This window comes from Perognathus longimembris, chromosome 2 (assembly GCF_023159225.1).
Source record: "Perognathus longimembris pacificus isolate PPM17 chromosome 2, ASM2315922v1, whole genome shotgun sequence".
Lineage (NCBI taxonomy): Eukaryota > Metazoa > Chordata > Mammalia > Rodentia > Heteromyidae > Perognathus > Perognathus longimembris.
Genome location: NC_063162.1, coordinates 29,984,499 through 29,997,359, shown reverse-complemented (window position 1 = coordinate 29,997,359; position 12,861 = coordinate 29,984,499). Strand labels below are relative to the sequence as shown.

General features: G+C 38.0%; 1 protein-coding gene across 3 annotated transcripts in view; it reads right to left on the bottom strand.

Annotated features, from left to right (window-relative positions):
• Positions 1-608: 608 nt before the first annotated feature.
• Positions 609-12,861, bottom strand: part of Htr7 (5-hydroxytryptamine receptor 7) — a 78,614-nt gene continuing 66,361 nt past the window's right edge. For 2 of the 3 annotated variants that reach the window (XM_048338727.1, XM_048338726.1), the window contains exon 3: positions 9,147-10,707. Coding sequence is in view for 1 of the 3 variants with exons in the window: in XM_048338726.1 (XP_048194683.1) it covers positions 10,665-10,707 (43 nt within the window). In the remaining 2 variants the exon portion in view is untranslated. Of the gene's footprint in view, positions 684-9,146; positions 10,708-12,861 lie in introns of those variants that run through there. The other variant, XR_007209896.1, reaches the window with a different exon arrangement.

The window sequence follows — 12,861 nt, the reverse complement described above, 5'->3', positions numbered from 1 at the left end:
ACATTGTGTCATAATTAGAATGTGCAGAAATATAGAGGGTAATACTGTGTGGTTAATGACACAAATTTTCACTCAGAAAAGCTGAACTTTGAGATGTTGGACACAGAAAAACTAGAGGAGTCTTTGAACTGTCCTTTCTGTAGAGGGTTTTCTCTTCCATACAGATAGAACTTTCTTGGTTAGTGGTGTAAGAAGCCCAGTTTGAATGAACAAAATAGAAATTTATTATCTCATATGACTAGGGAAATGATTAGAAAGTTGGGACTTAACACAGTTTGATATGTGGGGACCAAGAAGAGAGATCAAATGATTATGGAGTGAAGAGTGGTAGTGGGGGGAAGGGTGAATCAGCACTATTTCTGGTATACACCATGGCATTCAACCCATTCTGTAATCAAATCCCATTTCAACAGCTCAATTTGTGACCATGCTCACACATTCAGAGTTGCCCATATTACAAAGAATCAGTAGTATTTCACAAAAGAACCTTCTTTCTAATCAACGTGAGATAGGATCCTAGGTTTTTAGTTTTTATTTTATATTTTTATTCATTTGCAGCATGTTACCTACACTGAGTCATATAAATAAATGTAGTTCTCATTAGGCACCCAGAAGTGCCAAACTGGTTTGATGCCTTCCATAGAATGGAAACTCAGCAGTTAACTTCTGAACATGAAAACACTCTGGGAACAGGTCAAAAGTAAGAATACGTTGTTCAGAGATTAAAATGTAGTTGAGAATCCAAAGAGTAAAAGAAATTCAAGGATGTTTCTCCCCCCTAAAAAAGTTGCAAACATGAAAATGTCATAAAAGTTAGTACCCTACAATACAAATAAATACATAAGCAACAGAAAATTCAGTAAACCCATGAGCAAGTAATTCACAGAAGAGAAAACTCAAATGGCTCATAAACACATAAAGCACTCAGCCTCTTTAATAACCGAGGAAGTGCAAACTTAAAACTACAAAGTGATAGCATTTTACACCCTTTCTATGGGTGGAAATGTAAAACTTGATAATATGAAGTGCTTGAGAAAATGTGAAAATAAGATAGCTCTCACACACTGCTGTGGGAATTTTTTTTAAAAGGTGGGAGGAGGGGATAATCACTTGGAATTTGCAAAATCTCTTTAAAGACACACACTCTTCCACATAGCAAACTCACTTTGGGCATACTACAAAACTGTTGGGCATCTAAATTTTTTGCACATGTATTCCATAAACATGATTTTGGAAACTATGCGCCAGCCACTTGCAAATGTTTAAATATATATATGTAAATTTTGGTCATAAATTTACTTGGGGGAAAAAAAGGAATTTTAAAGCATATAAATGCACTCATCCCTCAGCATTTTCAGGGGACCAGTTCCAGAATCCTGCAATTGTGTTGAATGCTGCAGATGTTCAAGTTCCATATATAAACGATGTGGTAACGATGTGGTGTTTGCATGCAACAGATACACAACTTTAAATCAAGTCTAGGTTACTCATGATGCTTACTACAATATCCATGCCACATGAAGGATTTGCTGCAATGTTTACAGATTAAACAACATATAAATTATACATCTACAACATGTACAGGAAGAAGTTCAATATGGACACAACTTTCCCCCAAATATTTTTCATTTGAAGTTGGCTGAATTCACTGACATGCAACCCACAGACGTTGAGGACTGACCATACTGACATTGATGTAATAAATCTGTAATGTCAGTCTTTTAAATCTATGCAGACATGTATCAAAAAACTATTAGCACATATCTATTTATTTTTAATATATTAATATTTCTTCTTTAACCACTGAAAATTTTATCTGTTTACATTAACTTATGATTTAATTCTGCATTATCCCTCAAGTTTATCCTACAATACTGTTATGTTTGAATGCCTTTTATTATCACTGTATTGAACTTCTGTTAGAGATAGGCATGTATAATAAAAACTATAAAATTTTATTTTCCTGTGACTTTAAAACAGAAAGTAAAAAATTTTCCTGATTTAAAAACAATATCAATAAATTATTATTTTAAGTAGCAATTTAAATATTATCAGTTTGTGTTAAATTAATTACTACAAAATTACTATTGACCAAAGCTGAACGTATTACACAGTTTGATAAGGATTAAATGTAAAACTTTACCAGAAATGAATCTTTTCATGAAAATGATAGAACGGGTGTTTTGTTTTGTTTTTCATTTAATGTAGGTATCCAGAAATAAATAGAACTTACTTGCAAAATAAAAGGATTCACTGTAAATTAACAGCAACATGAACGGAAGGAGGCCCCCAGTAGAAAAAGCCTTGCCAGCAAGATTGATAAGTGCATTGTTCACATACAACCCACCACATATACCTGTTAAGTTATATAAATCTATTAAATACAAGAATGAACAAATGAGGTAAAATTGGTTGGTGGTGACCATTATCAAGACACTGAATCTAAATTTTTTAAAATGTATGTACACATATAGTATCCAATAATCTTTTGGCAAAGGTAACGGTAACATTTCTTCTACATGTGTGAAAAAATGTTCAAGAAAGGGGCTGGGAATGTGGCTTAGTGGTAGAGTGATTGCCTACCATCCATGAAGCCCTGGGTTCAATTCCTCAGTATCATATAAACAGAAAAAAGCCAGAAGTAGTGTTGTGGCTCAAGTGGAAGAGTGCTAGCCTTGAGCAAAAAATAAGTCAAAGACATTGCTCAGGCTCTGAGTCCCAAGCCCCAGGACTGGCAAAAAAGAGGCGGAGGAGGGGGAGGGGAAGGGGGAGGAGGAAAAAGAAAAAGAAAATAAAAATGTTCAAGAAAATATAAAACATTAACTTGCTTTCAACATCACTATTACTTAAAGATGTAACAGTGATCAGTAGGACATAAATTATGATATTTTCACCTGCTCTACACTTAAACTTACAACTAATGCAGGTGAGTCAAAAACAGAACCCCAGGGAATGACTAGGTTCCCTATTTTTCTTCCTCCATATGAGGAACTCAAAGTCTGATACTCAACAAATTGGTGTTTGCCAGCATAAGTAAATCAAATATATTAGTATCATTTCATGTATATGCATATGTATATATATATATATATGTGCTGCAGTGAAATGCAAATAAAAATATTTTACTTCAGTGTTTTTAAAAAAAAAGGTAGTATGAGTTTGAATTCAGGGCCATGCACATGCTTTTCTTGAGCTTTACCACTTGAGTTACACTTCAGCTCTTTTAGCTTAGTCTTTACTAGACAATTTTACAGTGAAACTGTATGTCTCCCTAGAATTCATAATATGTGCTCTGAACAATCCAAATGGATGAATGGGAATTATGCCAAGTCTTGCCTTCATTGATTTAATTAAATAAATCTAGTAAATTTTTGTAGGTAAGTTAAAAGCCAATATTTAAAATCATGGTACAATTAAAGTCATAAAACCCAGGACAATAACCAGTATGAAGAGAAATCTCTGACTCATGCACACACACACAAAATTTTTCAGGTGTTAATTTTATCTCTTCTTCCAAAATATAGTCTAACACCTCAAAAAAAAAAAACTGACGAGGAATCTGATGGAACAATGAGATGACTTTGTTCTTCACTGCAACTGCTCTCTTGGGCTGGAAGAACAGCCGGCACTGTCTCACAGAAACAGATTTCTACAAAAGACCAGGAGCTGGGGGCGACTGGCCAACTCGCCCTGACGAATCTCAGCTGTTAGCTAATTAGCCTCACTCGTTTTGTTTTAAAACTCTAGGGAAATCCTTCAGTTCTCTGCTCTAATGTTGGCAGGAAAAAGACACAGCCCAATCCTGTAGATGGATAACAAGTGCTTTTAGCTTCAGGGACCTCTAGGAAGTCCCTAAGTAACTAAACCACCATAAGGTTTGCAGCATCCTTCTCAATGAAGATCACACCATGTGATCTGAGCTCCACCATGTGAGCCATCTCAACTACCAACTTATCACACTGATCTGAAATTTCCTGCAGGAAATTACTTGCCTCAAAATAACTATGTGCCTTTTTAAGAAGAGGATGTTGCCCTGTGCTTGGTTAATTGGGTGTTAGTTAAGAGACAGCAGAAGGTTGGATTTGATGAGTCTGTAATCCAGGACCTCCTCAGAGCCTGAGGCAAGAAGACCAAGAGTTTGAGGCTAGCCTGGTCTATATATAGCAAGACCTTGTCAAGCAAGGAAAGAGGGTGGAAAGAGAGGCCAAACAAAACAGCAGAATGTTAGAGAATGGAACACGAGACAGATGTTTCAATGAGAAAATAGAAAGAAATGCATTGTAAATGTTGTATTAGTCAGGGTAATCCAGAGAAAACGAACCAATAAGAGGTTTACTGAAAAAAGTAGGAAAGAGAGAAGAGGAGAGGGGGTGGGAGAAGGGAGAAGGGAAGAACAGATTGAAAGATTATGAGGAATTTATTCATGATTAAGGATACTGAGAAATCCTGTGAAGAGCAAGAAAAGCTCTTCAGTTCAGTTGGAATCTAAATGGCTGAGAACCAATGGGCTAATGGTCTCAATTTAAAGCAGAAAATAAATATCCTAGTTTCAAGAAGAAAGCAAAGTCAACAGGAGGGCAAATTGCCTCTCTCCTCACCTCTTTCTTCTATTCAGCCCACCCACACAGTATACTCATGCAAATACTAACTTTCTCTGGAAACACCCTCACAGATACCCTGAAAACCAAAAATATTACCTATTACACACCAAAGACCAAACTCCCAAATATTTCTTGCCATCTGCTACTTTGGATTACTATTTTTCCTCTCCACTAGTATAGTCATAACTCCTTTCTCTTCACTTTCTGTAAAGTGCCAAGGACTCAACATAACTGTTATCTACAAATCTATTTCCATTTTGTGTCAATTTCTCTCCCTTTCTGTTTCACGTTAGCCATAGTTCTTATTGCTGCTACATTTTCATTGATCATCGTATTTCTGTTAGCTTGTACTATATAAGGGGGAGGGATGCTTGATTTTTATTTAGCCCAGCAAGAACTTTAAAAGCAAAATTTTTATATCAAGGAACAAATTATTTTCTCTGGAGAAAGTGTAAATGATGCAAATTTAAAGCACCATCCAAATAAAGATGCTTCTATGTCTGGGAACCAGATCCCCTGAGTTGGTTGTCAAAGTCTGCAAGTTGACACATAATGCCTAACAAGGTATTTCTCGCTCAAAGCTTGGAGTGAATAATGACATCACAATATGCATGGCTCTGAGTATTTTCCAAATGTGCTGACCCCCTGAAAGTTTCCAAATGGCTTCTTCATGTGCTGTTAAGGACCATCTGGATAGCTATAGATAAACAAGTTTCAACATATGGGCCATAACACATACACAGCTCTGCTTCACTAGAGCAGAAAATTAAGAAAAGGTCACTCTCTTGATATAAGGAACTCGTGCACAAAAGCAGCACTATGTGCTGGAGGGCAGGGTCCTAAGGTGTGCATAGAAGAGTTGAATTCCAATTTCTTCTGGCATTCGCTGGGCCCATTCCTTTGTTCAGTCCAAGTCTCATCAGTTCTTTGTACAAATCTGGTGTGTGGGGGTGGGAGGTGGGGGGCATTTATGGCTTCTAAATAGCTAGTCTATATAACCCTAGGTGCTTGCAAAGGGGAAGATATGCAGATCGTGGCTAGTCTGGTGGTGGGGTGGAAGGGTGTGTGTTTTGAGCTAATGAAGAGAATAAAGGAGGTTGAATACTGTCCAGACTGATTATCTGCAACTTTGAAACATGTTTGGGTTTTATCTGGAGAGAAGTAGGGAGAGTGATAGGGGGTGATATTGATTGGCACAGATTATAAACATGTATAGAGAAGTAACCATGAACTCCTCCCCACATAAATAAGGGAAAGGAGGGGTGGGGAGTTCACAGACTCTGCTCAACCACAGGCTGCATGTGGTGATGCATGCCTGTTATCCCAGGACACTGGAGAAGCACAACAGCGGGGGGTGCAGTGGCATGCATCTGTTATCTCAACAACATGGGAAAGTAGAAATTAGAGGGTGACAGTCTAGACCAGCCCAACCATGAAAAGCAAAACCCTGTATCAAAAATAAACCAACCCAAAGCAGGGCTGGTGGGCTCAGTCAAGTGATAAGAGTGCCTGGCTAGCAAGTACAAGGTCCCGAGTTCGAACCACAGCACTGCAATAAATAAACAAATGAATAAATAAATAACTTCTAATTCAATTCAGGTATATACCTCCTTGCTTGTGTTTTCCACTCCGTTTCCATCCTTTCTTTCTTCTACCTTTCCTTCCTCTCTTTCCCCCCTCCTACCCTGCCAATAATCCCAGAATTAAATTGGGAAGATTGTTGTTCCAGGCCAGCTCTGAAAGAACATTCTAGAAGACTGTATTTTAAGAGAAACAAGTTGGACATCATGGGACATGCTTGTCATCTATGGTGGGGAGTGGCAGATCGGGGTCAAGTGGGATCCCAGGAAAAAAACTGAAATTCTATGGCAAACTGACTAGCAGAAAAAAATACCTTGAGGTGTTACTCAACAGCTGAGGGACTGCCTAGCAATTGCAATGGCCTGAGTTCAAACTCCAGTATCACAAAAGAAAAAGGGAAAAGAAATGAAACATTCATTTGTATTTCACGTGTGTGTGTGTGTGTGTGTGTGTGTGTGTGTGTGTGTGTGTGTGTTCCCAGCACAGTGTCAGGCAAATGTCTCACATGCTGGTATGGAAAACAATGATGAAGACATGATACCAAATAAATGAGAACAGGAAGAGTATCATAGACAGAGAAAGAAAACTTGTGCAAAGGTCCTGTGATGGGAAAGAGCATAGTCTATTTAAAATAACTCAACATTTGTGGTCCAGATATGGTGGCTCATACCTGTAATCCCAGCTGCTTGAAAAGTGGAGATCAAGAATACAGTGGATTGAGTTAGCATGACTGTATGTGCCTAACGGATCAACACAATGTGCTATAAAATACACGATAGAAATTTACTCTAGATTAGAAAGAATGATATTGCACCATTTGCAAAAAAAGAAAGAAAGAACCTAGAGAAATCATGTTAAATGAACTAAGTCAAGCCCAGAGAGACCAAGGTTGCATGCTCTCTCTCATATATGGAATATAGAATTAATTTATATATATGTAAGTGAAGTCTCTGGGGTAATATGCAAGTGCACACAAATGTATTAATCAAAATATGCAGAATCAGGAAGACCACAAATGGTATAATTGTTTAGAAAGGCTAACTCAGAGTCCACAAAAGAAACACCAGGAAACAGTTCATCAAAAAGGAGAAATCAAGGGGCACGGATAGAGGAATGAATAAGAAGGAAGGAGAATACAGTCATAAAATTCAATAACTACCCTACAAAATTAAGAAAATTGAGAGAAGATGCAGGGTTAGGAAGGATGGGGGAGAATGGTGAAAGGGGTAACATTGATCAAGATGCATTGCATTCATAAACTTTTAATAAGTGGCAACTCCTTTATACAGCTACTTAAAATAATAAAAATACATTTTTTAAAGTTAGCAAGACGCCATCTCAATTACTATCCAGGGCTGGTGTATGTGCATGTGTGATTCCAGATACACAGGAGGCTATAGATAGATCTGTGGTCTGAGGCTAGCAATGAACCAAAATTCTAGCCTGAGACATGCTAAGCAAGGTCCAATACTAGTTCTTACCTGAAAAAAAAACTAAAAGTGCATAAAATGAAAGTGGCATTAAGGGGATATTACAAGTGGTAGAGCACCTGTCTAGCAAGTATGAGACCTTGACATCAAAGCCCATTACCACAAGAAACTTGTAAATATTGATATATAGTAAATTAAGGATTCCATAGATAATTAAAATGTTGCAAGGAAAAGTCCCACCATCTCCAAACACTTACTATAGTAACATAAACTAGCCTTCATTTAAAAATTTGTATTCATTGCTACAACCAATTGATAAAACTATATAAAATATGATCATACTATATATACACATACATGTATATATGTATCTCAAGGATAGAATATCATACTAAATGCATGAAGAGTTCTGAAACAGTTTCCAGAAAACTCAGGAACGCCATGGCAGGTACAAGTTTAATATTTATAGAATAAAACACAAAGGCAGCCATTGCTTGGTTATTGTGTCTTACAAGTGCATCACTTCCCAATACTCAGCCTTGCCAGAAGATGACAGCTGATACCATAGAGTGAGAAGAGACATGAGTCACAGTAGTCCTTCTTGTCTGAACATTCACAAAATAGACGTAAACTGTTTACTTCAATGACTTGTCTCCATCCTTAGTTAAAGCAAGAGCTGTGTCTGCACGCACACATATTATGACACCTGAGAAGCAGTATTAATTACTGGATATTTCTCTCATTCATTTTCAATCCCTACCTTTGCCTTTCAGCTCCGTGCCATGTATGGAAAGCAGAAGTTACCCATGAGTTCCAGCACTGTAGTCAGATGAAGCAGAGAACTCAACAGAAGTCATTCACATCAGACAGGATTAAGAATCAATTTGAAAAAGGGAAGTCCTCATAAAAAATTAAACAAACACATTTGAAAATCTAAATTAATACAATGAAACATAAAGTCCTGTCTTATGTAACCAGAGAGAAAATTGTCATTCACCGCAAGCTCCTGAAGTATTTATCAGCTGATGATCTGAGCTCTGACTGCTTTCAACCTGATGACAAATGCCTTCTGTATCAGGAGCCCAATTAATATTCATTAATTAAATCAAGAAATGAACAGCTACCATTTAAAAAGTACAACATTACTGAAAGATGAATCCTTATGCTGGGACACAAGTTAGTACCGAAGAATCAACTACCTATTAAAGGTTTGTTATTTTGTTTTGCTTTGTGTTTGGTTTGGGACAGGACCTTGAGATTTGGATCAGGCTGTCCTTAACTCAAAATCCTCCTGCCTTCCCCTTCCAAGTTCTGGGATTACCGGCAAGCAGCACCACATCATCTGGGTACCTGTTGAGATGTTAGCAAACATATGTGTGCCCCCTGCCCTTCTTTGTAGAGGAACATGCATGACATCAGACTTTTCATTGAAAACCATTACTTAAGTTGCTTTATTACTGCTACAAATAATCTTTATTTGATGTAATATAATAAAACATTTTCAAATTTAACAACATGTATTTGACCATAATCATTTAAATTATGAATTATAAGTATATACTGTCAATTTAGCAACTCTGCGGTTCAGGAATTTGTACAAGCTTTGTCTGACAGAACAGTGTCCACCTCCCCTCGCAGGACAGGCGACCCTTCTTGCATGTGGTCAGAAGCAATGTCAATGACAGCTGGAAGAAGTCCATAGTTCATGATGGAATTCCATTCTGTCCTCTGAGACAACAGACCCCTTCATTGTAGGAAAATAATACTCTCTTTCAATTCACTTTTTATCAAATGATAGTTTGGCTTCCTTTTTCCTCATACAGTTATGGATATTCTTTTTTTCATCTATGTCTTTCCATCTCTTCAGATCAGAGTAAGGACATGGTACCTTTTCAAAGATAATCCTAGCCACAAAGGAACTCAGTTTCTTTACCTGCCCTTCATGCCTATGCCTTTGTATTGGAAGGAGGAGGGGTTAAAGGAGAGAATTATCCAGGCACATATCTGATTTAAGATATAGAGGACATAAAAACAACTTCCCTTGATGATACCAAATGGTATTCTAGGGCTATTCCTACACTGGCCTGCGTGACCCCAAATTCACCCAGTTCACTTGAGTTACTGTGTTCCTGCTCTGTCTCCAGAAGCCCTCAACCATTCATGGAAACCTGATTCTTGCCTTATCTACCTCATACCATCAAGTTATGGACCTGCCCCAGGGGCTCACTGCACCCTTGTAGAAGATGAGAGTGAACGACATGCCAGAATCATGTTAATATACAATGTGGCTAGGAAGCACTCACTCTTCATCGCCATTCAGGACTGACTGTTCTGAAGCGGGATTGCACAAAATAGCTGTTTTCAGATTTTTATGCTTCTCTCCATCCTGAGATCTATTCCTGAGCTATACCATCACAATAAGGGAGTCCACAAGGAAAGTACATGGTGGGAAATTACAGGGACCCTGCAGAAAAGCCAAACAATTTGACAGAAGCTTTGAAACAAACACTGCTCCGAGGAATCACTTGTATTAGCTGATGACTGGGTTCTGTTTTCTAACATGGACATGCAACATATTCAACACTATGCGTACCGCAGTTTACTTGAAAAGAGACCCTTCTGTCAGAGAACAAAATACATTTTTTTGTCTCATGAATGATTCCTGAATATTCATCATGACGCCTAGACTCAGAAGTTGAGGAACTTTCTCTCATTTGCATGGATGTGGATGGATGCAAAAGAAAGCACCAGAAACTGCTTCCCTTCTGGAAATCAGTTCTGTGAGTGTGCTTGCAGCCGAGATGGTTGGGCTGTCTTACACTGAGAACTATTTCCATTTGCACACAATAGCGCTGATCCACAGGGGAAATACAAAGCAGAAGCCACCACCTCCTCCACCAAACACTTTGTGCAACAGATCACCCCATGTGTCACAGGTTAGTGTTCCCCACCAAGGATAGAAGCAGCATTCCGGTGCAGTCTTGGAGAATCATTTCATTCTGCTTCCACCTGTTTTGCCTTGCGTATTTCATCTCCATTATTCCACTTTGGATTATGAATCATGACCTTTTCTTCTACAGTAGTCAGAGCTTTGTCTACGGGAGAGAGGGAGAAAGAGAGAAAGAAGAAATATTTTAATAAAACCATTAGTATGAGATTTCTCTTTAAGATGGGTGTTGAAGACATGCCCTGGGCTCCTTGTCGACCTCAATCCCTGGCTGTGGCCCTCTAGTTATGATGTTCTCTACTGTGAACCCTCCCAATCCCATCTCCCTACATCCCCCTTACTAAAATCCTACCCTTCCTTCAAGACCCATTTCAAATATCACCTCCTTCCCAATTTCTACCATGATCCACAAGGTTCATGTTCATTGCATACCCTTCCGTATTGCCTGATTTTACTTTGTGCTCTGTGTGTTATTTATTAGGAAAACAACAAAAAAAGTTAGATTAAAAGAGAGTAAGGTTGAGGTGTAAATCAGTGGAAGAATGTGTCCTTAGCATAAGACTCCCTGGTCCCCAGCACTATAAAAAAAAATAATAAGAGATATCATTTGCCTTTCCTACTTTGAAACTTTAAGGAGACATTGCAAATCTAAAAAGTAGGCAACTGCAAAACATGGAACAAATAAGCTTTTATTACTGCTTACTTTTTTTTTAAAGTGCTGAATTTTAAGCTAGTTGATGAAGAAAATAACACTGGAGACACTTTTTTTAAGTCCATAAAAAGAAAACCTTTTTGCTTGTTTCTTTCTTTAAGAGAGCAACCCATATCCAATGTTTCAGAAAACTTGATCTTTCTTCCCAGTATCCTCTGGGACTCACTTCATTTCATTTTTTCAAAAACTGTTGGTTTCTGCAAAGGAAGTGTCCATGATGCTGATTCCCAAAGCTTCAGTGTAAACCCCCAGGGTGGCATATTGACAGAATTCATTGCAGAAACCCAAAGTTCCTCTGCTGTGAGACACTATTAGCATCACTGCAATTGACAGGGATTATAGAGGCTCTTTGAAGAGAAGGACAATACAATCACAAAGGAGAAAAGGGGGGAAAAATGAGAGAAAGAGCTACTTCAAAACAATTTCATGACCGTTCTTTTATATGGAAGTATTTTAGAGACTAGTTTTCAGTACCATTCATAAATGGTGTCAGGAATAAGTCTTCACAATAAGACACACAAAAGCAATTTATGGCAATTGAAATCCATCAATAAAGCCACCCAATTAAAAAGAAAAAAAAAGAATCTGGGCTTGTAGCACATTGTTACATTTGTGTTTGTATCTCCAGTATTTGAACCCTTATTCTTTTTACAGTGAAAATGATTAAAATTGATAGTAGTGAATTCAAATTACCAGAGCAAAAGTATTCACAGCTTTTTTCCCTCTATTCACTCCGTTACCCCAGGGAAAATTCTCCAGTGCCTGCTGGACTCCCAAGGTTCTGGTTATGCTGATCAAGAAAATAGGAAGAAATGGGTAAATATTCAGAAATTGCAACATGCAGTCTAGTAGATTGTTCACATAGGAAAAGAAGAAAACTAGAGTGCAGAAGGGAAAATGGAACCCAAAAGGTGGAGCAAGAAGCAATACAGTAGTAATAGAGACCAGAACTTCTAAGCAATCAGAGGGAAAAAGAGCTGAAGAAATTGGAGAGACAGCCCAGGGTCCTTTGATTAGCCACCAGATGTGTGAGCGCTCAAGAAAAATAGGAGGATTGTAAGGTTTCCTGAGGACTATGGATTGGATGACTTTTGTCATTCTTCCTGATACACCAGCACGGAGATGGTTCTATCTTTCAGACCCAGTAGAGTGTAACTCAAAATAGTATCCAGCCCAACCGTGCCAAAGAACAAGTCTTCAAAGCATGACACTTAAAGGCAATTTATGGCAATTCAAATTCATAAGTACTTGTTTGACTAGCATTAGAGTATAGACCTTGTTGGGTCTTAGGCTAATTGTACATCTTTTAGTAGCCATCACCTATCACTTCAGCTGCCATTCCAGTCCTGTGTCCGTGAGCTTCCAAAGGAAGAGGGACTTGTTTATATTTCTCATTTCCCATGTTTATGTTTCTATCCCCACCTTACCTGTGTCATATCTTTTATATGTTTCTGAAGAAAAAGCTAGTGAAACAACTCACACATCTAGCCTCTGCCTTCTAATTCACCCCACTCAGTGCTGCTATGTAAGGTTTCAACTTCTTTTTTTTAACTTTTTATTTTATTTTATTTTTTGGCCAGTCCTGAGGCT